Source organism: Mytilus edulis, chromosome 9 (assembly GCF_963676685.1).
Source record: "Mytilus edulis chromosome 9, xbMytEdul2.2, whole genome shotgun sequence".
Classification (NCBI taxonomy): domain Eukaryota; kingdom Metazoa; phylum Mollusca; class Bivalvia; order Mytilida; family Mytilidae; genus Mytilus; species Mytilus edulis.
The window spans coordinates 50,883,063-50,908,965 of record NC_092352.1 but is presented as its reverse complement, the minus strand read 5'-3'; the positions used below and the strand labels follow the sequence as shown (position 1 = coordinate 50,908,965).

The 25,903-nt window shown below is 31.1% G+C and overlaps 1 protein-coding gene across 3 annotated transcripts; it reads left to right on the top strand.

The window, feature by feature from the left end:
- Positions 1-1,237: 1,237 nt before the first annotated feature.
- Positions 1,238-13,547, top strand: LOC139488542 (uncharacterized). 3 transcript variants are annotated; one of them, XM_071274247.1, is made up of 10 exons: positions 1,240-1,416; positions 2,538-2,655; positions 3,498-3,752; positions 5,082-5,225; positions 6,388-6,738; positions 7,319-7,636; positions 8,876-9,085; positions 9,614-9,670; positions 11,175-11,244; positions 12,625-13,547. In XM_071274247.1, exons 3-10 carry the CDS (start codon positions 3,578-3,580, stop codon positions 13,334-13,336), a joined length of 2,037 nt encoding a protein of 678 aa, XP_071130348.1. In that variant the 5' UTR covers positions 1,240-1,416; positions 2,538-2,655; positions 3,498-3,577; the 3' UTR covers positions 13,337-13,547. The 3 variants fall into 3 exon arrangements, with proteins under 3 accessions (XP_071130347.1, XP_071130348.1, XP_071130349.1); XM_071274246.1 differs by lacking the exon at positions 2,538-2,655 and having other exon boundaries at positions 1,238-1,416; XM_071274248.1 differs by lacking the exon at positions 2,538-2,655 and having other exon boundaries at positions 1,253-1,416; positions 3,622-3,752.
- Positions 13,548-25,903: the final 12,356 nt, after the last annotated feature.

The following is a 25,903-nucleotide window of genomic DNA, read 5'->3' as shown; positions in this document are numbered from 1 at the left end:
TACAGGACTATTTTTAGGATGATCAAATATTATATTGCACGAAGCTTCCAGAACAATTACTCTATTCAATTTTGACAACGATGATTGAAGAGATTATATGCCGTTAATATTATAGATGCAGACGAGGTATTTGTCAAAGTCTCTAGTCAACAAAGGTATAGTGAAACTGAAATGTGTCAATTCTCTATTATTTTATCAGAGAACTCTTTTCCTGTACATTCAATGAATAATATTACTCAATAAAGTAAGATTAATATAACTTAATTTTACGAAGCCAATATTTGTAATACTTATTTATCCTACATTCTACTGAATGTTCTAATGTAACTTCATCCTCAATTTTTAATTTAGCAAGACTTCAAACACTTCTAGACTATCAAATTAAGGAGTTGGCTATGGTAGTTTTAAAAAACAACAACGATAAAGGAACGTAATAACTACTTAAAATAACTCAGAACCATCAGTGAGAGGTTTAATTAACTATAAAACCCGGTTTTATTCACAATTTTCTAAATAAGGAAACATACCAAGTCAGGGATATGAGAATTGTTATTCATTCGTTTGATGTGTTTTAGCTTTTGATTTTGCATTTGACTATTGACTTTTCGTTTTGATATTCCTTGGAGCTCGGTATTATGTTACTTGCTTTTTTTTTTTATATATCTTAGATTTTATATAGATATTGCCCTCATATTTTCCCCAAAAAACATAAAAAAAGCGTTGCCGACAATGGGGTAAAATTTTGTGTGAGAAACAGAATAGTTAATAAAGATCCGTATTAGACTTGCTTTTGAGGAATGAGAAAGACTAATATTAACACTATTCATGGTAATTTCTTAATATCAGTATTAAGATAACTTTTCGAGAAGCAACTCATTAAATTGTTACCTGATTACATATATTTTTATCGAACATCGTTAGTTTGTCTGATGATTAGATCAGCGTTAAAGTTAATTGCTGCCTCTTCACGTAAGGAATATACACCATCATAAATCAATTTTGTCCTGGACAGTAATTGTATATGGTTTCGACCATTGTGTGAATTTCTGAGGATGTCCCGATACTATCATGCTTTAACTTTAATTTAGTTACCGAATATGACGCATACAAAATACTTTAATGTCTTAAAAATGTTAAAGTACAATTTATTGTCCTTGTAGCGTTGTATCTTATATTTTAACAAACCACAATGTTTGTTCGTAAAATATGTACTTATACAGGGTTAAACAGGAAATTTGAATATTAAAAAAACATAGTAAGGAGTGATGTTTCACTACATAAAAATGTATCGATTGACATGTAGCAACAATTAACGTTTAGCTTATAAGCTTATTAAATCATAGAATATAAAAATGAAAAACAAAATGACGAACATTTTGATTTTCTTTTGTTTATGGATTAGCTTGGCAAATACAGGTATGCTACTTTCTATGAGTGGTTTACACAGTTTAATACTTATAACGTAAATATTTCTATGAACATAAATTCATTGTTTTAAAATGTTTTTATACATTATTGTCTTAAGGATGTCTTAAACGTAACTTAACTGTTTAAACGTAAATATTTCAGTGAACATAAATTTATTGTTTTAAAATGTTTTTATACATTATTGTCTTAAAGATGTCTGCTTGTGATGTTTTGTCAGATTTAATACTTATAAGCAATTTTGGGCCCTGTACATTGTATTTTGTCAGATTTTCAGAATCCTCTGGTTTTATCCATTCGAATGCCTTAAAATAATTTCCCCATGAACCCCCATTTTCTTTTTATAAATCCTTTACTTGTATAATTATAAGTCAATTGTAAAAGTCTTATAAAACTTTATTTATTTTTTAATAGTATTTGAGAACTTTAACTGGTCAATAATAAAGCTATGAAAAATCAAGGGAGAACATTTTCCCGCCAAAATTCCAATGGCTATTATCTCGGAAACAAGCACACTGATCCCTATTTTTTTTTTTGCGTTTTTGATTTCAAAATTTATTCCCTATCAATACATACTAGTTTTATGAAGAAAAGTTATTTATTTTGAAACTGAACAGCGAACATCCTTAAATCAAATTTAACAGATATATTTTTTTTTTAACATTTCAAAATTATATAAACTTACAGTTCAAATCATTTGCCCAATTAAAAAGTTAGACCAGCTTTAGAGGTTATCATGGCAAAGACAAAATAAATGCAAAAAATGGTTAGCAGGAGACAAGTGGTTTGATATTTTATTTCCTAACTCACATTTAATGTCTTTAGTTTGAAAGGCAGAACATATCTAAAATAATGTAAAGGTTTTATGACAAAAGTCTTAAAGAAGTTTGAGTTTTCGTTTGTTTGGATCAAGGCTTAATTAACGTTAACAAAAAATAATTAACATACAATGTATGTTATACTATTGTTTCAGAAAAAGGAAGAAGGTTTGGTACCATTAAAACGTTTAACCCCGCTGCAAATGTTTGCACCTGTCCTATGTCAGGAATCTTATGTACACTTGTTGTCGTTTGGTTATGTAATTTATACGTGTTTCTCGTTTTTTTATATAGTTAGCCAGTTGGTTTTCCAGTTTGAATGGTTTTACACTAGCAATTTTGGGGCCCTGTCTGCTTGTTGTTCGGTGTGAGCCAAGTCTCCGTGTTGAAGGCCGTACATTGACCTATAAAGGTTTACTTTTATAAATTGTTATTTGGATGGAGAGTTATCTCATTGGCACTCATACCACATCTTCCTATATCTATAATATTACTGATTTTAAATCATAAATGTACTGCCCTAATCACCCTACACTCGTTTGGATCATTTGGGGGAAGTCCTATATTACTATACCACTGTACGTATAAAGTAATATATTCCGGAAAGAAAAAGTCCATATCAGTTGGGAAAAAGCATATATAATGTGAACCTTAATTGTCAAAAGTACTAAATGGGTTTCGAAAATTATGATAGTACCTATTACTAAGTACTTAGTAGACAAAAGGAAGCAGTCTTTTTTGCTATCAACAAGATGCTTACAGTCACTATAATTACTAAGATTTAAAAAAAGAGGGACGAAAGATAGCAAAGGGACAGTCAAACTCATAAATTAAAAATAAACTGACAACGCCATGGCTAAAAATGAAAAAGACAAACAGACAAACAAACCTAAGATTTAAATAATGTTTAATTTTTATTTCTAATTTTACAAAACGTTTTCAAAGTAAATCATATAATTAGAAAAGATGGCGAATCGAAGTAGAAAGACTAAAATTTAGTTTTAGAATTTTTGGTCCTACAACATTTTGTACAATTAATGCTTTACAATGTCGTTTTTTTATTTGGCCTTTTTAACATATTTTGATTCGAGCGTCACTGATGAGTCTTTTGTATACGAAACGCGCGTCTCATGTAAATATAAAATTCTAATCCTGGTATCTATGATGAGTTTAATTATATGCAAGTTTGAAATAAACAAAATAAACTTAAATGTTTAAAAATTTGTTGATAAAATCAAATTGTTTATTTTTTAGAAAAGCATTCGGTTACAGTTCCTTTCAACAAAACAATTCCTATCCTTTGTACTGATAATACTGTTATCAAATTATTGAACATGTCTGTGGAGGCAAATAGTAAATGTGCACCTACTAAATGTAGTCTTTCAGAGCAAGACCATTTTAGAATAAGAAACACATGTAATGGACAAAACAGTTGCAATATTACATCAATAATGCCGAATAGCTGTTTACTGGAACTTGGATTTTTCAGCTTGTCATATTCGTGTCTAGGTAAATACTAAGTATGTTTTGGGCTATTTAATTGTTATAATGATTTAATGATATAATTCATATGCTTTATATGCACGATCTGCTCTAATATTGTTTCAATTTTTTGTTTAATATATAGATTCAAAGAAAACAAACAGATACGGATTGCATATTTTGGTATTGATATGATTCACTCATATGGTCTTTTCATCGGAAAACGATACATTTATTCTTAAACCAGTTATGTTGGTCTGATATATGTTATGATTGTATGATACTAAACCCATAACGGAAGGGATTATGCTAGTTTTAAGATTTTAACCAGTTTAATAAAGGATGGAGCTGGAATGTCAGTAACTGTTTACGTATTCTGACATATGACTCGGACATCTGTTTAACTGAGTTTTTCTGTGAATATTGCTGTGTGTTAGTTTTTTTTCTATACTGGCAAGAGTTATAGGGGAGGGTTGAAATCTAAAAGAAATCTGTTAAACCCCGCCGCATTTTTGTGACTATCACAAGTCAGGAGCTTCTGGCCTTTGTTTTTTTGTATGTGTTTTTAATTTTAGTTCATTTATATGTTTTAGTTTAGTATGACGTCCATTTTCACCGAATTAGTAAATATTTTTATTTAGGGACCACCTAAGGACTACATCTTGGTGCGTCATTTTCTCGCTGCGTTGAAGACTTATCGGTAGCCCTCGGCTGTTATCTGCTCTTTAGTCGGATTGTTGTCTATTTGACCTTTTCCCCATATCCGTTCTCCATTTTAGTTTGTAAAGTTGGTCAGAGACAAAATCTGTCATTTTATAACACCAGGTTTTGTATAAATCATGAGATTATAATATCTATTTTCGTTTTTAAATGCGCTTGTCATATGTGATTAAATGTATAGCAGATTAAACTGAATAAAACAAATATGGATATAAAATGTCTAAAAACCATTCTTTTTTTATGAAAATAAAGATTGAATTTTAGCTGGTTTAAGTAAAATAAGTAGATAGACAAACGACATCAAATGGACTGCCTAATACTAAGTCTTTTGTTTTTTAAAGGCACGATTGTATGAAATACAGATTTTTAATTTTTCTGACTTCTAAGTCTACATTTGCCTTCTACTTTTTTCGTAATCTGATGATATCTTAGACATGGAGTGGGCAAAAATTAATTTTATTAAAAAATAAAATAAAAACAAAATAATCTGAAAAAAGAAATCCGATTTCAATAGTTCTTAAAAAACAGTAAGTTGTGCTTTTGATCAATTCCGTCGTTTGGTCTTTGCTTTTTTATTGGAAGTCTTATAAATATTTTTCCAAGACATTTTTTAATATAAAATATTTTATAATACAGAAATTGCCCATAACTGTAACTTTGAAAATTCATTGTGTGGATGGATATCTTCTTCAAAAAATAATAGTCCATACATTTGGAAGAAAGGGAGTGGATCGACTAAAACAAAATTGACAGGACCATCCAAGGACCACACTTCTGTCTGTAAGTAAACACTTAATAGTAATACTGCAGAAAAATGATTACGAACCAGTCATCAAATGCAATTCATTGTCAGTTACCAATATCGGAAGTTATACCCGAATTCAAAATTATAGCATACTCTAGAAAATTGAAAAACCAATTTGGCTCTATAAAGAAATGATTTGTTTCTTACAGCTACTCTCCTATTACAGAACATGTCAATGAGCCCTATATTTAAAGAAAAATTGTATTCGTCATTTATAGGGCAAAAATATGTTGTGAACCTGGAGAAACTCTGTTTCATGATTGCAAATGGTAATGGAACTCCGCAGTATTCATTGTGTACTCAGAGACAGAATTGTTGCATGTGCAGCTTTCATCGATGTCTACATGTCAATGATTTTCGTGTTTACATTGATCTAAACTTGGAAACATTAAGCAACTGAACAGTTTGCGATTTAACCAACATCCGTATAAGAGTACAGTTTTTTTTTAGCACTAACACTGATTTGTCCGCTGAAGTGTATGTTTCGTGCACTGATCTGACGAACTTTCTCTTCATGATAGATGGAAAAGATATTGAGTATACTTGTACATGTTTGCCACAAAATTAGTACATGTATTAAAAAAAGTTACAGCGCTTTATCGGTATTCGTCATTTCAAAGTAACAGTTAGGTATTCAATACAAAACAAAAACTCTCACCTCGTTTAAAGGATAAAACGGCCATAAAAAATGGTTTGAGTGGAATTTCTTCCAAAGTAATAATAACGCTATGATTGTGTATTGAGGAACAAGGAAATGTAGTAACATCAATCTGGCTAAGAAATTATATCTGTACTGTTATGATGACCTGTATTTATATTATTGAAATATCGCATTTTTTGTCTACTCAATACATCCAAAGTAACTCTTAGTATGCCATTTTCATTTAAATGAAAGCATTTGACTGGTCATAGAAGTAGACTTTATCGAGTAAAACAAATATGCAATATATAAGAACCCCCTGTTTGCAATTTGTTTTACTAATCATTGGTTTTGTAAAAGATAAACTTTAAAGAATTGAACACTATTTCGACAAGGAACAAATCTGCAATGTAAACATATTGTAATCTGTATTAGTACGTATACTTGACCATTGATGTCAGCATCAATCTTTTTTTAACCAGTGTTTGTAATTTTAGCTGAAACTGGTTTTTATGTGTACAGCGATGCAAGATCAGGAATAAAAAGAGACGTTGCACAGTTAACAAGTGGTTCAATAGTTTCACGTCATAAACAGTGTTTATCCTTTTGGTATCATATGTATGGGGATGATATTGGTAGATTAAAAGTATTCCAAATGAATAGTTTAAAAGGGAATAAAAAGCGCATTTTCCTTAAAAAGTCTAACCAAAGTAATGCATGGCAGCAAGCGACTATTGACTTAAAAAATGTAGGAATCTACCAAATCAGGTTTGAAGCTACCCATGGAAACGGTCCAAAAGGAGATATCGCTCTCGATGATATCAGTATTGTAAATAAAAAATGTGCAGGTACTGGCCTAATATATGTTTTTTTTGTAAAACACATAAACACGTGTATCTAAAACGACATGTTACTTACATGCCAAATAACAATATGTCGGATGCGTGAACATTGACAAATATACGATGCTGAAGCTAGATACTAAACATAAATGATAATCCCTTTTAAAATAACATTAGAAAACAATCTTCGTGCATCTGAAAAAAGTCATCAAAGATACATGTCTAACTACAAAATGAAACACCAAACGTAATTTTCGTCAACAAAAGATTCATCAGAGACACTCGAACAGTTGAAAAGTCAAATCAAATATGATGTTGTTGAAATATTTTAAAACGTTATGCCAAAAGTGGACTATAATCTATGAAGAACCAGTATTTAAAGCTGAACAGAAAATGGAAAAGATTAACATAACTTTTAACATTCTTCTCAAAGCACGAATATTTTGAAACTCCAGTGATTGCTTTTCCATATTAGCTATTACAAATTTCATTGTGACCACTTAATAATGGGATTAACATAAATCTTAGTATTAATAATTAAATGAATGTTTATGACATATGTTGATATCTTAAGTTTAATTTACAGATTTTATCAGTCAATGCCGCTCAAATGCTGGTGCTTGTAAAGGGACAACCAAGCACTTAAAAAGTTGTCAACACGTGAACGGTACATATCAACTTGCAGAATGTTCAAACATTTATATGAACATTGACAAAAGCAGTTTAAAGTTTGACCCAGAATTCATCTCATCTGCATGTTCTTCTATTTACCAGCAAGTAAATGATTCTTTATGTGCAAATGTGTCGAATTGGGATCTTTGTACAATTGACATGTCTACATTTGTACAGAATTACCCAGAATGCTTTAAGCGTTACACCATGAAGACAGAATATGAATGTGAAGGTAAGTTGTAGTTGAGAAATACATGTTTAAAACTTTTTGAGAATTTAGTCAACTGTTGTATTTCATTAAAGGCAATTACTCTCTTACGTTCTAAAAATATAATTGAATCGTCTGAACCGAAGGTGCTCTATCGTCCCATATATGAGTAAATACAATACAAAATTATTATAAGTACTAACTACTGTTCATTTTATTATATTATAACAAAATATAAATTAAATGCAGTTAATCAAACATTCAATACAAAAGTCATATTATTATTTGTAATTTTTACTGCATTTCAACATACTTAACATGAAATCATCTCTTCGTAAATTTCACGGAAGTATTCGAGAGTTGGTTGAACTTTATGTAATATCCGTTTTACTAATGTGACCTTGCTAACTAGATTTATTACCGGGTATGTTCTAACATGAACAACACAACGAATGCCATGTATGGAACATAATCTGCTTACCCTCTTGGATTACCCGATACCACTCATATTCAGTTTTGTTGTGTTTTGAGTAATTTTTTTTTCTATTTATCTTTTTCTTTCTATGCCCCTTTGTTTTTCGGTCAGTGAGTTCGTTCTTCTGTCCAGCTTCAGGTTAAAGCTTTTGGTCAATTTAGTTTTTGGTTATTTCAAGTTCATTCAACTTGAAACTTTGTACACATGTTTCCTATGATATGATTTTTTTCAATTGTAATGCCAAACTACAGTTTGACCCCGATTTAACGGTCCACTAGACATAGAAGGTGAAAGTGCGAGTTGGCATCCGTGTACTATTGACACATTATTGTTTAACCTTTGCATTGTATGTTTTCGACTTATGAGTTTAAAAATCACTCTTTAATCGTATGTCTCTCATACAATTCCTACAGATTTTTACAGATAACTTCAACTACAACTTTACATATAATATTAATGATTATCAACAATATCCATCTTTGAGAGTTTCGATTGTACATTGACTTTACTCAGTAGATGGCATCTACTATGTATTATTTATCAAGGTTTTATTATTATCAATTAGGAAATCATACATCATAATCGCAAATGTACTGTTGAAAATAAATCGATTATAAAGACGAGGGCGGCTTTTCAACGTTATACAAAATTTTTGACCACCATTTGTTTTTTCTATTTATTTTATCCACCTAACAGTTTGGTTTTTAAATCAGTCTATTTAATGCTTGAATTAAAAATGAAATGTCTTCTATGTTGTTTATTTTATATGGACAAGTATACCATTTTAGATCCACAAGAATCGGTAATGAACTCATCAAAATTCACCGAACCAGTCATGACGTCACAATCCGAAACGACTCCTACCTTGTTTGATATACCATTAGCACAGATGACAACTAAAGAGCTCGAGACAACTTACCTGCATTTACAAACAACCGACAAAAGTCAAACAACTATCGCACTGATACCGTTAACCTCAGATAATCTAGACGTTACAGGTATGCTAAAAAAAACTATTTGGACTCAAATATATGATGAAGGCACTTAAATGTATCAAATAATGAAACTGTAAATTGACCACCGGATATCTCTTGGTTTTATTTAAGGTTTGCTTGAGAAATAGGTGAAATATTCACAAAAACGTCTTTTATTCAAATTGAGATTTAATCAATTTATGTAATTGATTCATATATACAAGGTTAAGTGTTGAAGGTTAAATAAGAAAAAAAACAAGAACAATGTGTTTTAAACAAAAATAAAAAATAATAAGTGCTAACGGACGTTTTCCTGTCTATATTTACATGGGAGTTATTGTGAAAATGAAAACAATCAAATGTGGTATGATTACCAATTAGACAAATTTCTGGCAGAGACATAATACCAGAGAAATAAGGTCTTTGTATATTCAACATCCTTCTGAATGCAAGAGTAAATAAGAGAAATATTGAGAAATAAAAACAATAGACTTTATGATTTCATTTTTTTTTGGTTTTAATACTTTTGTGCCATCATATCTTATATTGCAGAATCAGGAACATCAAAATCAAAGGCACAAAAAATTGTAGATGCGTCCATATTTGCAGGTACATATGACATACATATTTTAGTAGTGTAAAATCAAATTAAATTGAAAAGTAGAACAGACAAAAATTTACTACCACTGCATTTCAACTCTTATGGATAGTTGTTGCATTGGCATCATATTACATCTCCCTAATTTTATTTTATGAAATTATATTTAACCTTCTATCGTGAGTCATCAACAAAATCGATTCTGTTATAAATTATTGAGGAATGAAGAAAGACCATATGTCGCTTTGAATTACACACATTTAACTGATTGATTTATTTTTTGATGCAACTGATATATACAGCGAATTCTGATGTAAGAGACAACTACATGGAGAACAAAAACGCAGTGCTATAAAACAGGTGGTCATTTTAAACATGTACAGTATAAACTAAATGCACTACACAAGAACCAAAATTAATGGCATCATAACATATGGTTTTGCTCAAATTTAATCATTTGTTAAATGAATTTTACTGTATGTCTTTCAAAGGGTTCCTCGTGAAATCTGCGTTGTATACATACACAAACATGTCGTACAAAATAGCACACTCAAAACTTAAAATACGTATGTCTGTCAACATATTCAATTTATTTTGAAATCAATGAGTTCTGCATTTGAATGACATCCTCTCTGATGCCTTCTTATTTAGAGTCAGTGGAGTTACTCACAAAATAAGGTGTTCAATGATCCAAAATGAGAAATCTTATCTACGATTCCCGTATTGTGCATGGTTTATTGAAAGACGTAGTCAATATTTTATTTGAAAATATTGAATAGTGTTGTAGAGCGTAGTTAAAACTTTAAACTTTTTCTGATTTTGATTGACGATTACGGATAATATATGTTGTGTATATTAATCCACAACAGATTGCCACCACGGGTTTAATAACCACATGATTATAGTTCTGAGGACATGTTTTGTTGCGCAAGAACGAACTCAACACTATAATTGCAACAACGCATAGCCGTATTTTGCTACTGCTACAAAAATACGATAAATGATAATCGACGTTGAATAACTATGAAGATTGAGTTTGCCATGTACACTTATGGATGTTTGGATTCGGTCCACGTTTAAAGCTTTGATAGTTTCAATTAATATGTGCCAGACATAAAAATTTATAAAATTAAGTTCTAGACAATATACAGGTAAGGTTTCAAAGGAAATAAATTGAATATTCACATACATTTACGATTTTCAAATACTGCTAATTCCTTTGATGATCAGTATCTACACAAAATAATGTCATTCTTGGAACTTTAAAAGAACTTTTCATATTAAGATTGAGTATATTTGATTTTTTGTATTTATTTTCATTGTCATGACTGTATTCCTTTATCTAAAGTAAAACTCGAGTGCGGTTTATACTACTCACACAGATGTCATGGCATACATTTTCACATAAGTATAAACATAATTTAGACAAAGTCAGCAGTTGTTACCGAACGATACGAATGCTAATCGAATAATACAGTTTTGAATGCATCTTATGTTACTTTTTATCCTTCAAAGGTTTAGCTATTGGAGCTGCTCTATGCTTTGGAATTTTAATTGGACTCATAATTCTATATTGTAAAAGAAGGTAATATATTATCTCGTAACATTTTTTGTTTAAAGAAAAAAAAATTACAGATGTATAAGGGTAAACATGAAACAACAACAGTAGACATGGATTCAAAATATATAGCTAATATTTGTATGATGACAAAAGATGTCCGGATCCATCATGTAAACAACACATAAAAAACGGTAAAAAATAAAAGTCGTTATAAAATTCAATCACTTATAGACATTGTAAGCCAAAAGTATGCAAATGTCCCTAGCAAAGCAAAGCTCCAACGCTTATTTACGTGGTGAACAAATACATTATCTAAAAAAAACCAACATTTCACTTTAAAAAAAAAGAACTATGAATCTCTACACGGTATGTTTCAAAATTCAGCATTTCTTAATTCAATCTCCGGCGCAGAGTTCATATCCGTTCCATACATGCTCCACAATTATGTACTTAATATGAGTGTAGTATTACAAAGTATTGAACGGAACGGATATGATCTCTGCGCCGGAGATTGTTCTAAATTCGCAAGTAGCAATTTGTTTGATAGAGTGATACACAAATCCATTAAAAACGTATAAGTTAATATGGGGCTTTTTTTTTATCTTACTAAACTTAGAACTAGAAGAATAAGTTGCATGAAGACATTGCCTGCTAAGCTCATTATATCTTATAGTCAGGACCAGACAATAATTTAGAAGCTAACACGAATAGCGGGTTATTTTCGCGGGTAGCAAATATTCGCTTGTTTTCGCCGATAGAACAAAATCGTCAAAATGAATTCCGCCAATTTGAAACGGAACATGCAACAGTATTGATAAAAGTTTCGAATCCGCAAAAAAAATAACAACAGCCAAAATATTTCGTATACCTTATTAAATGAAAATCGCAAAATTTTACATCCGCGAAAATAACCCGCTATACGATACTAACCATCAGTAAAATTCATATTGATATAAATTAAGAAGGTTTTGGAATTACAATGAATGATTCATACTATCATGAGCTAGTAACGTCACACAATGTGGTAGGGTAAGTCTCTTTGTCCAACTACACCATAAGTTGTACAAGTAAAACAAAAACAAAAATGCAAAGTGTAGCTTCCGACATTATGAACATGATGACCACTTGATTGAACAAGGAAATTGAAGACGGTACATTATTCGGATATAAAAATTATGTTGGTTACCTTTAAAGGCAGTTTTAAGGTAATTACATCTGTTTGTTTAATACTGCTGCCAAAGGAAACAAAAGATCATGAATACCGCTTTGTGTAAGTTTCATGAAGTCTAATCATTCATGCATGCGTTTGATTCTAGTAAGCATATTTCGTATTATAGTTGACCTTCCCCCATGTGTTTAATGTGACGTATACAGCTAGAAACTATCTTAACCATTCTTTTATAGATCCAATAAAGGTAAATTAGGAGATTTCACAAAGTACAGCAGTGACAATGATATCCATCGAAAGACAGATTTACCTCAAACGAACAGCTATATCACTACTAAAGAAACGACTGAGACAGACCCTGACTATCAGCATTATTATGAGATCAAGGATATAAAAAGATTACCCCTGAAAGTGCAGGCCGAAGATAATCTAGCTGACAAACAAGAATACAGTATTCTAGAACAGAATAATACAATTAAAGAGAGACATGAAACAAGTAGGCCTCTAAATCCTTCCGACTACGATATAATCGTAGAAAAGCCTCAGAGTAAAGAAGACAACACAACAACTGACAAAAACAACAAGACGAAAGCGCCACATGGAGGAGAGAACGATTACACTTTTATTGATCCAAATACATTTGAACATGACAAAGAATACGACGTCCTTAGTTCACATAAAGAAATATGTCATCCATCATTACCCGATATTTCTAGTCTAGCAACCTATGTTGTTTTAGATCCTAAGGAAACAGGGTTCGATAGGTCAAAAGATCACTTTTGTACATACGATAAAGAAGATTTAAATAAGCTTGAGACTAACTTTCTGAATGCAAAGATAATCTGTGATAAAACTGCTACACCAGCAACTAATGTCTCCCTGGATCCGGAAGAAACAGGGTTCAGTAGGACACAAAGTTTACCTTATAAGAACAAAAAAAGGCTATGAAAAGAATAGAAATTTGTAATAGAATATCATATATTGATACACGATACCAAGAAAAAAAATCAATCGATCCAGTAACACGAATTACTCTTCAAGTATTGTTTGCCACAAACTTTTATAGTTTGTTAAAAATATTATCTGACTTTATGAAAGAGGGAGATTAATAATGCGTATAATAAATTAATGTCACATTATTAAAAAAATATGTGTTTTATCTTTTTCTTTTCTTTTAATTCCATTCACTAGTATACAGTGGTTACACATATTCATATATTCACAATACTGTAAACACTTTATATCAGCTTAACCTTTCTAGAATCTGAACGGAAACTCATGAACAATTAAGTGTTTTAAAATGGTCTGTGACCACTCATTAAGATATCTCGTAACATGTTTTATCATATATATGATTTGTTAAATAAAAAAATAATAAAAATAACAGCCAACAAATAAATGGGTTTATATTTATTGATTCATTACCTAATCCCCCAAAAAATCATTGAGCAGTTTGAATATTAAAGAAGCTGTAACTAGGATGAAACTATTTCTTCTGCATTCATGTTCAAGCTGTGTTTTTATGAAATCCGTAGTGGTAAATTTAAGGTTTACTTAAGAAATAATTCGTGGAAGCCATAGATTGTTGGAAATTTTCACATGGCCTGGGCCGTAATATTCGAATTTTATCCTGAACGTTAGAAATAAAGTTCACGAATATCATGGCCCAGACCATGTGTAAATTTCCAACAATCTATGGCTTCCATGAATAATTTCGATTTTAATAGGACAAATACGGTCATTAAAATACTGAATCGAGGGTTGGTTTGGTGTTTGTGTGGCTGATCTTTTTACTCCCTGTTAGATAAAGCTCAAATACCTTAATAAATCCGTAGCTTAAATGGGTAATGTCGTGAATAACCGCTGAAAAAAAAACTGTTTAATTCTTCCCAACGTTTGCCATTTTTAATTTACATGATTTTCTCGTTAGATTCCGTCAAATCCAAAGTTGACATTCCGTTACTAAGGAGCCGCCATGTTGACTTGCTGAAATTAGTAAATATGCAAATAATGCAATAGAATAGAAAATAAAACAAAACCTATCTCAAAAATCAGTTTTAATGCAATATCATACGAACTTCGATTGTTCACGTAACAGAAAACTTTCAACTTTAGCGGTTTCATTTGTATGACGTCATGTCTTGAAATGATTTAAATGCGCCAAAAAAAAATAATAGACTTTCGCGGAATTTTATTGTATTTTTATTTTGTTGATTTCTCCGAGCTCCTGTGCATTACTTCTTTTTATTATGCATCCGAATAAGAATAACAGTTATTTTGTATTTTTTTAATTGCACTTTTTAAAACAATAAAATCGGCAAGGTTCCAATACATGTAGATTTATGTGGGAGGTATATTGTAACATCCATTATTATGTATATCTCTGAGTCTGCGCTAAGTGTAGGTATATCGAGAATTTTATCACAGTGTTGTTTAAAAAGCGAAAGAAGCGAGTCATGTTAGATAGACTGTACATAGTTGGTTAAATTACTTTCATTGACAGTCGAGCAACACACAAATAAACCAACATCGTAGATAGCGGAAAAAGAATAGCTGATCAAACAAATCTGTTCAGTTGTAATGACTTAGACGTGATTGGTGGCTGATGAATGATTGGAAATGGAATCAGTCATCAAATAAATGTAAAACAATTGCTATGTTCCATACTTGTCTTATGTAGAAAATGGTGGATATACCAACTTCACCTGCATATGGGATATACATGTCCTTATTTGATATTCAAGAGCTTGAAGCTCCTACTCAGACTTTGTAAAACATTACTAGTTTCTTAGCAGAAAGTTGATGAACAAAATACTTTGAACGACAACATTTTTTTACTCGCGTTGTGGTATTAACTATGTGGGTTCTTAAAAATTCTAAAGAACCTCTGTATAATTTTATATCTCATTTTTTTTCTGAAATTAGTTTTAACAACACTTTTGATTTTTCAATCGTAAATAACACCATTCCCCATGTGAAATTATAATTTGAAAAATACTTTGAACGACAAAACTAGTTTATATATCTTCCTGTGTGACGTTTACATTCTGACGTCAAATACGCGAATCTACACTTGAGTTGATGTGAATGCAGTCACATGATTTCAAATATTTGAATCCTTTATGGGTTGATTTAAAATACAAATATAAGTAAGCAATGCATGTGGTTGTTTTGTGCTTCTTTGCTAAATATTTTATTGTTTTGTTGTAATTGAGATTGTGACACAGTAATGTCTGCTGTACCCCTATTTTGACAATTTTACCTAGTATGTCTGTTTTTTCATGCCTCGTTGGAATTATAATGAAATTGGATGCGACTGTCATACACGTGAGAGGTTTAGCCTTATAAAACCTGGTTCAATCTTTGATTTTCTACATTTGAAAATGTCTTTACCAAGTCAGGATTATGACAGTTGTTGTCTATTCGTTTGATGTGTTTTATCATTTGATTTTGCTATTTGATAAGGGACTTTCTGTTTTGAATTTCCCACTGTGTTCATTATTTTTGTGATTTTACTTCTGGCCCCTATTGTTATACTTAACTAAACCTCTCACTTGTCTGACATTCGCATATTATTCCATGATATTGACAAACAATGTGTGAGCTTATTAAAAGGATACCATCGGTATATTGTAAAAAAAGTCACTGGAAGATCTATACATATACTCCGTATGCCAGGCGATGGTGTAGAAATATAGAAATAGGATAAATGGGAAACTGACACCATCGCTTATGTCGTGTTGTTTTCCTTTTTTAATTTTTCAATTAAAGTCAAGATAAGAGACTGACTTAACAACACTAATTTCAGTCAACACAAACTTTATTTAAATTTCAGTGGCGATATTTCAGGCAATTAAAAAAGAGGGACGAAATATACCAAAGGGACAGTCAAACTAATAAATCGACAATAAACTGACAACGCCATGCCAAAAAATGAAAAGGACAAACAGACAAACAATTGTACACATGACACAACATCGGTATCTCAAGAATAAACAACACGAAATCATGGAACCTTTAATAGTCAACCCAATAACGGTGGTGTTCTCCGTGACCTCAAATATCCTTGAGAAAATTTATCTGTTCCTACCCAAGAGTTATTTTTAGTTGTATTGACAATGCTCTTCAACTTCGATGTTGATTTAGCCTTTATTTGCTCTACTCGAGCTTCTCTGATGAGTACTTTATTGACAAAGCAAACGACTACCGTACTAAATTACACGACTGTTATCTTTGTTGATTTTTTTACGTGAATCAAATTTGAAAATCTTTGCCAGGTTAATTATTTACAAATCTACAACATATACCATAAACAAGACATTAATACCCTCTGCACAATTAATATGTTTTTATTCAATTATATTCATTTTGTATATGTGTTAAAAACATGAGCAGAACAAAGCATACGCAATATATGTGCCTTTCGGCAATTAATGTGTTTTCAAGAGTTCTAAATATCGATAATCCTAAACCTAATTCTTCTTCAACATATTAAGATTACATTTTTATCTATATGATTGTCATATAGTGTAGAGGCTTTAATTACTGTTTGGGATTTTATGAATCACTACTACTAGGCATTTGTTTTGCGTAACATATTATTACGAAAGCGTCAATTAGAAGGTAATGTGTACAAGTGGGTAATAAAGAATGGAAACGGGGATGATGTCAAGAAAACAATAACTCGACAAAATAACAGAAAACAGCCCAAGACCTGTTTTCAACACAGCGAGAAAATCCCACAACCGGAGACGGGCTTCAGCTGTCACAAATAAAAAGTACTTGTTCAGTGAACTAAGACGTCAGACTGAACTTCGAAACATATAAATGAACTACAAAGAAAAAAAACCAACCTTATAGACTAATAAGGGCCAACAAAACTACATTGACTGATTTTCTTTATGTAATCTACAAAAAAACGATACAATTGGTACAAAAAGAGAGAAAATTAATTCACTGTTGAACATAGCTCGTGTTGTATTTCAGAATTTTACAATCAAAACTAAAACAAGAAACAATTTTAACAACATACAATTAAAGAGTAGAAAAATATATTAAATGGAATCCTAAAATATCAGCTGCAACTCTTATATGGAGCTTTTTTGGGACCATAAATACATTAGCATACAAAAATGTGAAATTCAATCTGGAATAAGTTATAGATAATGCATATTTTAAGGTTTTCCTTTTCGTAGAAACACCGAGGGGTGTCAAGATAGATCAAATGAAAGTCCGACCGCATTTGAAAGGAATATCCCACTTTGGCGTGGCCGGTAAAATAGTATGCTAAATGTTGCAAATCTTTATAAAGAACATATAAACAGTTAACTCCCTTTGCATAAAGGTTTTTGTTGTCATAAAGAAGAGTTTATGTTACTCTAATACAGTTACAATTTGTAAATATTTTCTTATTTTTTAAAATCTAGAATGCTGCACATTATCAAGTCAATATGCAGTGGATCAACCTAATAAAGTAATTGGGCGAATTTTAATTTGGATTTCAGAAATCTATAAATGTTATATAGCCTTACTTCTTATTAATTCTCTTCAGCTTAAACAACGATCTTTTAATATGGACTTTTATAAAATTTTCTTCGAGTGAACCAAATAGAGATTAAATATGCATACCTCCTCCTAGCTCAGAAATATTATATACAAAGTAGTATATGTGAAACAAGTGCACTTCTAAAAATGAAGAATTCCAACATAATATGCCCAACAGGACAATGTTTGATAAAGAAAAGGAAATAAAAGTGATATAAATCTAAATGATTTATAGACCTTTATTTTCTTTTAAAAATGAAATCATCAATATTGACATAAAAACGTTTTAAGAGAACTTGGTTTTTATTACTTCCAAGTATTAACAATATTCATAACTCATTTATAACGGTTAAGTAAACGAATGATAAATTATATTACACACCAAACATTAGAATAAAAAATCCCACAGTTCACCTTCCTGTTCTTGAAAGTTATTGTTCACGATGCTAGCAGTAATAACAAGGATTTTAATTGTTTTTTCATGCTTTTTTCTTTCTGTTTATGGAAGAAGTATGCATTTTTATATCACTATCGACATTGTTAACACTTGAGCTAGATATCTGCTTTGGTAAGGATTGGTGTTGTAAAATAAAGGAAGAACATATCAAAGTTAAAATCAAAACTCATACATTGAAGAGAGATTGACAACATTCAAGATAAAAATTTATAATTACATGTCGAAATAATGCTGCCCGTAAAAAGAACGACAGGGATAATGTAAAAAATATTTAATGAAAACGGAGGTTAAATTTGTCTTCGTCACTTGTTTCAGATTTTCACAAATGACGTCAATAAGGATATTTGTGTGCGCATTCAAACTTGTATGTTTCAATCGAGCAAAATGTACGACTGTGGCGCCACTTTCTTTGAAGGATCCTTTGTATACATGGTATATTCTTCGTATAACGTTCTAACTTTGATAAAATAGTTATTTGATTTTAATATCATTTAATTTATAAAATAAGTTCATGTGATAAATTGTCCTCCCCATTATTTTTTATTATATTCAATACTTATTGTTTTTCTGTTTACAATTAATAATCGACCTTTACAATGTAGTTAGAAATGAGTAAACATATTTCTATGTAGTAAAACTGTTTTTTTTTTGTAGATACTTATCAAGTAACTGTCCCCTTCAACGCGACAGTTACCATGAATTGCACTACCGCATCTGTAATACAGATTTTAAACATTACAGTCAATGAAAACAGCAAATGCACACCGCTGGATTGCATATTGTCAGAGGAGCACAAAAATACAACAAAAGCTTTATGTGATGAACAGCATGCTTGCAATATTACATCAAATATACCAAACAGTTGTCTACTTGATCTCGGATATATTAACTATACGTATACATGTACAGGTAACGTTTTGTGATTAGAAACTCTTCATCCTTGTTTCATTCCCTTGGCTACTTGCTGAAAAAACTTCATTCCGATCCCTTATTCCAAATAACTATTTTTCTAAATTTCAATAAATCATTAAGACAGAACAATAATACATAGAATGCTAAACATATCTAAATAGATAAATGAGCAAACAGAGAAAACCGGAAATATTGCCAGATTTCAAGGAAACTGTTTTAACTGGTATCGATTGGCATGTGTTCCCTAAAAAGGAATGACAATGGCTCGTTAATTCTCTTCAATTTTGTTTTGTATTGTTTGTTTGAATTGTGATGTTGAACTTCTGTCCAATGTTATTGGATAATTAGGTACCGGTCAACGTGTTTACTGTGCTACATTCTGTTTGTTTCCCTCTACAGTCAGGATGATTGATTTTACCAATCTACTTGTTTTTCGTTTATAGATTTGTCAATACACCAGGTTGTTTGTTTTCTGGTTATGTTTGTTTATCATTTATTGTTTAAGGCCTTGTACAGTTTACTATAACGTAGTGATTTTCTCATAGTTGACGGCCACCGTATAGTGTCTTATAGTGGACAACGTCTGCGTCTTTTTGCCATTAGTCGATTATTTTTTATTGGAATTCAAACAACATCTTCATATTTTATTACAGTTAATCTTTTTTTAAATTTAATTAGTTTCTGAGAAAAAAAATGAGTTGACATGTTTCATGATATCAACCCTCTGTTTTCGTATTAATATTCAAATGTGAACTGTTAGCAGTCTAGCCTTATATCAATAACTTAATCATATACAGTTTCAAAAATATCTCAAACATGATATTATGATCTGGAAACTTTCTTTAAATCGTTAGACTTCTCAGGAAAAATGTGCGCCAGTCGTTTATCTGGTTTCCTGTGAAGTTTTATTGTTTTGAAAAAAGCGATTGCGTCCATGTCATCTCAATGCTAATAAAATGGTATAATTGTATAAAAAATATATTTGATTTTAAAATCTAATTGGAATTCATGTTCTTATTCTATTGACACATAAACAAAACCAATTATGCAGCTCCTGGAGAGCTTCACCCCACACGAGGTGTACTAAGTGATGTTCGAGGCTAAATAATTCAACCGTTAATTTTCTTCTACAAGCCAACCAGCGGAAATATCAGAAAAGGCAAAATTGAAAACAAAGAGTTAGAGATATGCATAAGAAAGAAACATTTTTAGTTCATGACAAGAATCTTAGATTATGTTTAGTCTTTCGAAATGACAAAAGAGTAAACCTTAATAACTGTCTATTCAATCTTAGATACAAGAGTAAAAATATAACTCGAACTACATAATATGTTAAGTGATTATTACCTATTACTGTGACAAATTCTAATCAGTGATCATGAGTAATTAATTTTAACTTTGACAGCACTAAATATAACACTCACGAAGAAAGAAAATTATATAGTGTACACTATTAAGACGTCAAATTTGATATTATAAACAGTGGCATATTTCCAGAATTAAGGCAAGCCATGATCATGATGACTTTTGTTATATTGTTATTAGATAATACATCATTGAACTATTGATGTTATTATGCACTATGTTTGATTCGTTAGACTACTGCTGTATCTTTTTGGCCAATATTTGAATCATTACCTCAATGTTTGCGTGCATACATATGTATTCAATTATATCTTTTCTTACTCTAAGGATTTGTTTCACATCATTGGATACAGTATATTGAAAGAAACCATCAATAAATGAAAAATACTTTACTATATTTTACTAAATATATAGAAGTGACAACAATGGACAAATTGAAAAAATTTTAGATTTAGCAATTTTGATATTTTGGTTCTTTATATTCATTAATTCGTTTAGTGCAAACTTATACCCCGTTTGAATGGTTGCTTATTCCCAATACGGAAAAACGATGGCCACGCGATGTACTTGTTTGTATAATCACCGTTGGTGGTAACTGTAAAGACAGTAAGGACTATTTACTCTCTCTCTAAAACTAAGCCACAATATTTATTCTAAATACAACGTTGATTTGTATTATTTCTTTTAGCTTTTCAAATCTATATATTCTCTATCAGTTTACTAACAATGACGGCTCATTGAAATAAATCACAACATGCTTTACTTTAGTTGTTTGAATAACAAAACCTTTTTTGGGATCACTTATTCCACATGAGCGTCACTGATGAGTCTTCTGTAGACGAAACGCGCGTCTGGCGTACTAAATTATAATCCTGGTACTTTTGATAACTTTTCTTATTTCGCTGTGTTCAGTGTAATACACGTTAAATTTCTGCCTGGAGAAATATATAACAGTTACCATTATAACTGATATCATTTTATTGAATAGATTTAAGACTTTTAAGGCACAACGCAATATAATGTAGCATAAAGAAAAATTGCATGCTATTTATCCATTGAAGTTTGAAAACTTAGCAATTAAGCGAATTTATCAGTCAATCATCTTGGTGAACATGAAAACATTTTTAACATTACTGTTTCATATCTGAAGCTATTGCATATTCATGTAACTTTGACCGTGGATGGTGCAGTTGGATCTATTCACCACAGGACGACGATGAATTCCGCTGGCAGCTTGAAGATGGATCTACAAATTCTTATCATACGGGACCATCAAAAGATCATACTTCTGGATGTGAGTTTAAAATTTATTGACGTGTTCAATTATTTACTTTGTTAATAGTAACTACTCAGTGCATTCATGGATCAAATAATTTCAACGGCACAGAAAACGCAGTGAAATAAAAAAGAAAGGAAAGATAAACATGTTCGCGTAAATTCCCAGTCAGAAATAGTGCAGTTATTTTCGAATAGTTCATTTCTATATTTGTTGGCGTTTTTTTGTAGCAGTTCAGAAAAAGAATAAAATAAAATGATCGAACTCAGTGGAATATTCAAAACGGAAAGTCCGTTATGAAGAGGCAAAATCAAAAGCTTGTTGAGCGTCACTGATGAGTCTTATGTAGACGAAACGCGCGTCTGGCGTACTAAATTATAATCCTGGTACCTTTAATAACTATTAACACCACTGGGTCGATGCCACTGATGGTGAACGTTTCGTCCCCGAGGGTATAACCAGCCCAGTAGGCAACACTTCTGTGTTGACTACAACACTTCTGTGTTGACATGAATATCAATAATGTGGTCATTTTTATAAATTTCCTGTTTACAAAACTTTGAATTTTCGAAAAACTAAGGATTTTCTTATCCCAGGCATAGATTACCTTAGCCGTATTTGGCACAACTTTTTGGAATTTTGGATCCTCAATGCTCTTCAACTTTATACTTGTTTGGCTTTATAAATATTTTGATTTGAGCGTCACTGGTGAGTCTTATGTAGACGAAACGCGCGTCTGGCGTACTAAATTATAATCCTGGTACCTTTGATAACTATTGTGAACCGGAATTGTTTTTGCTTTATCGATTCATGACTTTTGAACAGCGGTAAACAACTGCTGCCTTTATTTAATTGCTTTAGATGTACCTCATAATTAGGTACTACTCATTAGATAAAAGAACTTACAAGTATATAAAGCTCAACTTTGAAACCGTGCTTTTACACTATCGTTGAATTTTGAAGCAACAAATGTAGTGTCTGTTGATCTTCAGTATCCAACATGTCTAAGTAAAATTTTCCAAGGTCACAATAATCAAATTAAGTACCCTTCAACTTTCAACTTTTATCTATTCAAATTTACGAATAATCAACCCTATGATGGATATTTGTATGAGTTAGTGAACTGTCTAAATTGATAAGGCGTCACAACAAAGAGCAAAACGTTTAAAAAAACCTGGAATACTAACATTTGAAATCAGAACACCGTTTCAAATCAATTTGATGAAATAAGCACTATTTAAATCGATAGTCTTCAAAAACGACATAGAAGTATGTTTGAGATTGAAGTTTTAAGGTAAAACGACATAAAACCTATACTAAAATTGAGAATGGAAATGGGGAATGTGTCAAAGAGACAACAACCCGACCAAATAAAAAACAACAGCAGAGGGTCACCAACAGGTCTTCAATGTAGCGAGAAATTCCCGCACCCGGAGGCGTCCTTCAGCTGGCCCCATAACAAATATATACTAGTCCAGTGATAATGAACGCCATACTAATTTCCAAATTTATACATATATTTATAATCATCGTCAAATCGTGATTGACTGATTTGATGTTTACATGTTAGCTGCATGTTACGGTTACTTATTTGTCGTATTCATGTACTTTATGATGGCCTTATACTAAACCACTGACGGAAGGGTTTGTGTCATATGATGAAGACATGTTCTTTCGATAATTGACTGTGTTTATCATTGTCATTTTGCTTAGTTTCTTCAAACTGTTACACATTCGAATATCTTACTCGGGCTTCTTTTAACGTAATTTGTATTATGCGTTTCGTGTATATGTTTACTCCACATTGAAAATATGTATAAAAGGGATGGGATCTCACAAAATATATTCAACCCCGCCGCATAACTCTTTGTCCCAAGTGAGGATTCTCTGACCTCTGTTAATCTTTTTGATTTTGTTTTTGATTTTGGTTACTTTATACTTCAGACTTAGGAGTGGCGACTAGCATTTAGTATGATTGCTCATCGTTCAAATGAAGCCCGATTCGGACGCAGTATTTTCTTAATGCGTTCAAACCCCATTTGTAGACTTGGGTGTTCTGCCTTTATTTCGTCTGATATTTACCTTGGACACAGTTCCCATTTACATTCTCAATTCTATGGAAATTTATCGGACTATGCTAAAAGGACATACAAACTCATAACTAAAACAAACAAAAAAATCAGACAACGCCATGGTTATTTTACCGATTGTATGCATCCAAAGTATATCTGCATATTTTAATAGTTTATACAATCTTTGAGGGGTGTAACATTCACTTGTCCTTGAGATCGATACAGGAGATTTAAAGATCAGGAAATCTAAATTGATCAATTGATGAAATATTAGAAAATATCAAAATTGAATGATATAGTTTTTAAGAGTCATTTATGTCAATACAAAAACTTGTAAAATATCGAATGAAAAATGAACTATACCAAGCAAGACCATGTGGTCAAGTTGAATATGATTTTTTTGTGTGAAGGATGAGCAGGAGAAATTATTATACCGAAGTCAAACAGTACTTGTATAATTACTAATATTCAGGACAGACTGAGGAATATTTGCATATATTTTAAAGGACTTAATATGTTAAAAAAAACTTTGATTAGAAATTGTTAAAAGCTTTATAAAATAATATCTTAGTCTCAAATATTCTTCTATATTTTTACCTGAACATTGATTCACTATTATGCGGTAATGATCGTTTACTGCTTTTTGCTGGAATATATTAATATGATTAATATTTGTTTTCTATATTGGATCTCTGTTTTGGGATGAAACTTCAAAGTGAACAGCGTAATCTATGGAAATATTACAATGAAGAATATTTTAAGTATAATGTATGTTAATCTATAAAATGTTTAATAGCTGGTTATTATGCGTATACAGAAGCTAGCAAAGGTAATGACGGCAATGTTGCAACATTAGAAAGTGTTGAAATAACATCAAGCTCTAACCAGTGTTTATCGTTTTGGTATCACATGCGTGGAAGAGATATTGGCTCACTCCTTGTATATCAGATATACCCAAATGAATATGGGAACATGCCAATTTGGACTCAAACAGGTGCGAAAGGAACTAAATGGATATATAAGGCTATAAACCTTATTTACAAAATTGGCAATTTTAAAATAAAATTTGAAGGAATACGAGGAGATGGAAGTAAGGGTGACATTGCTCTCGATGATATAACTATAAGAAATAATAACTGCAAAGGTATTATGTTTACAGTATTTAGTAGTTTTGTTTTGAAAATTTGTTATGTTGAACAAAGTATTATCAAAGATGAAATCATGTTCGGTTAATTATCGTGGAACATGTATCAACAGTAAAGCCCAATGCACACACAACAACCGCAAGAACGTTTTTTGAAACAAATTCTCAATTTCTTATAAATTGTTGTTTCATCAGATCAAAACATATCGGCAGAATTTTGATTAACAGAATAATTAGTGAGTTAAAATGTAGCAAAAGTACGAAGTTATCAACACAGCCATTGCATCATTTTGAAATGTATGATTCGAAAAAAAAAATGAAGGCTCTCATTATCAATAAAAATCAGAAGAAACCAACAATAGATTTATTTATATGATTAACGTATTTACAAGAACTATACGCTCCAAAGAAAATATGTGACATATAAATGTATCAAAAAGTAGTACTGTATCAAAGGAAAATAAAATCTAGTTGCAAGCAAGCATCTTAACTACTTATGAAATGGTAGTTTGTTTACTTTTGTCACGTGCAAAAATGTGTCTTAATATGTCCGATATGTCTCAAAAGTAAGTTAATATTTTAATCTTATTTTTTGTTTTGTCTTTCAAAGAATTTATCCTGCAAACTGTATAAACATTATTTTTTTTTATATTTCCTTACTCCTCCAATTCCATATACAGATTTTAGCAGCAGATGTCAACAATCAGACTCTGGTCAATGTAGGATAAATTCAAATGAGGAAACT

Coding starts and splice junctions, on each gene's coding strand:
- LOC139488542 (XM_071274246.1), top strand. CDS start 1,353: ATGAAAAACAAAATGACGAACATTTTGATTTTCTTTTGTTTATGGATT. Junction 1,417..3,497: donor GATTAGCTTGGCAAATACAG/GTATGCTACTTT, acceptor TTTATTTTTTAG/AAAAGCATTCGGTTACAGTT. Junction 9,671..11,174: donor AGATGCGTCCATATTTGCAG/GTACATATGACA, acceptor TATCCTTCAAAG/GTTTAGCTATTGGAGCTGCT.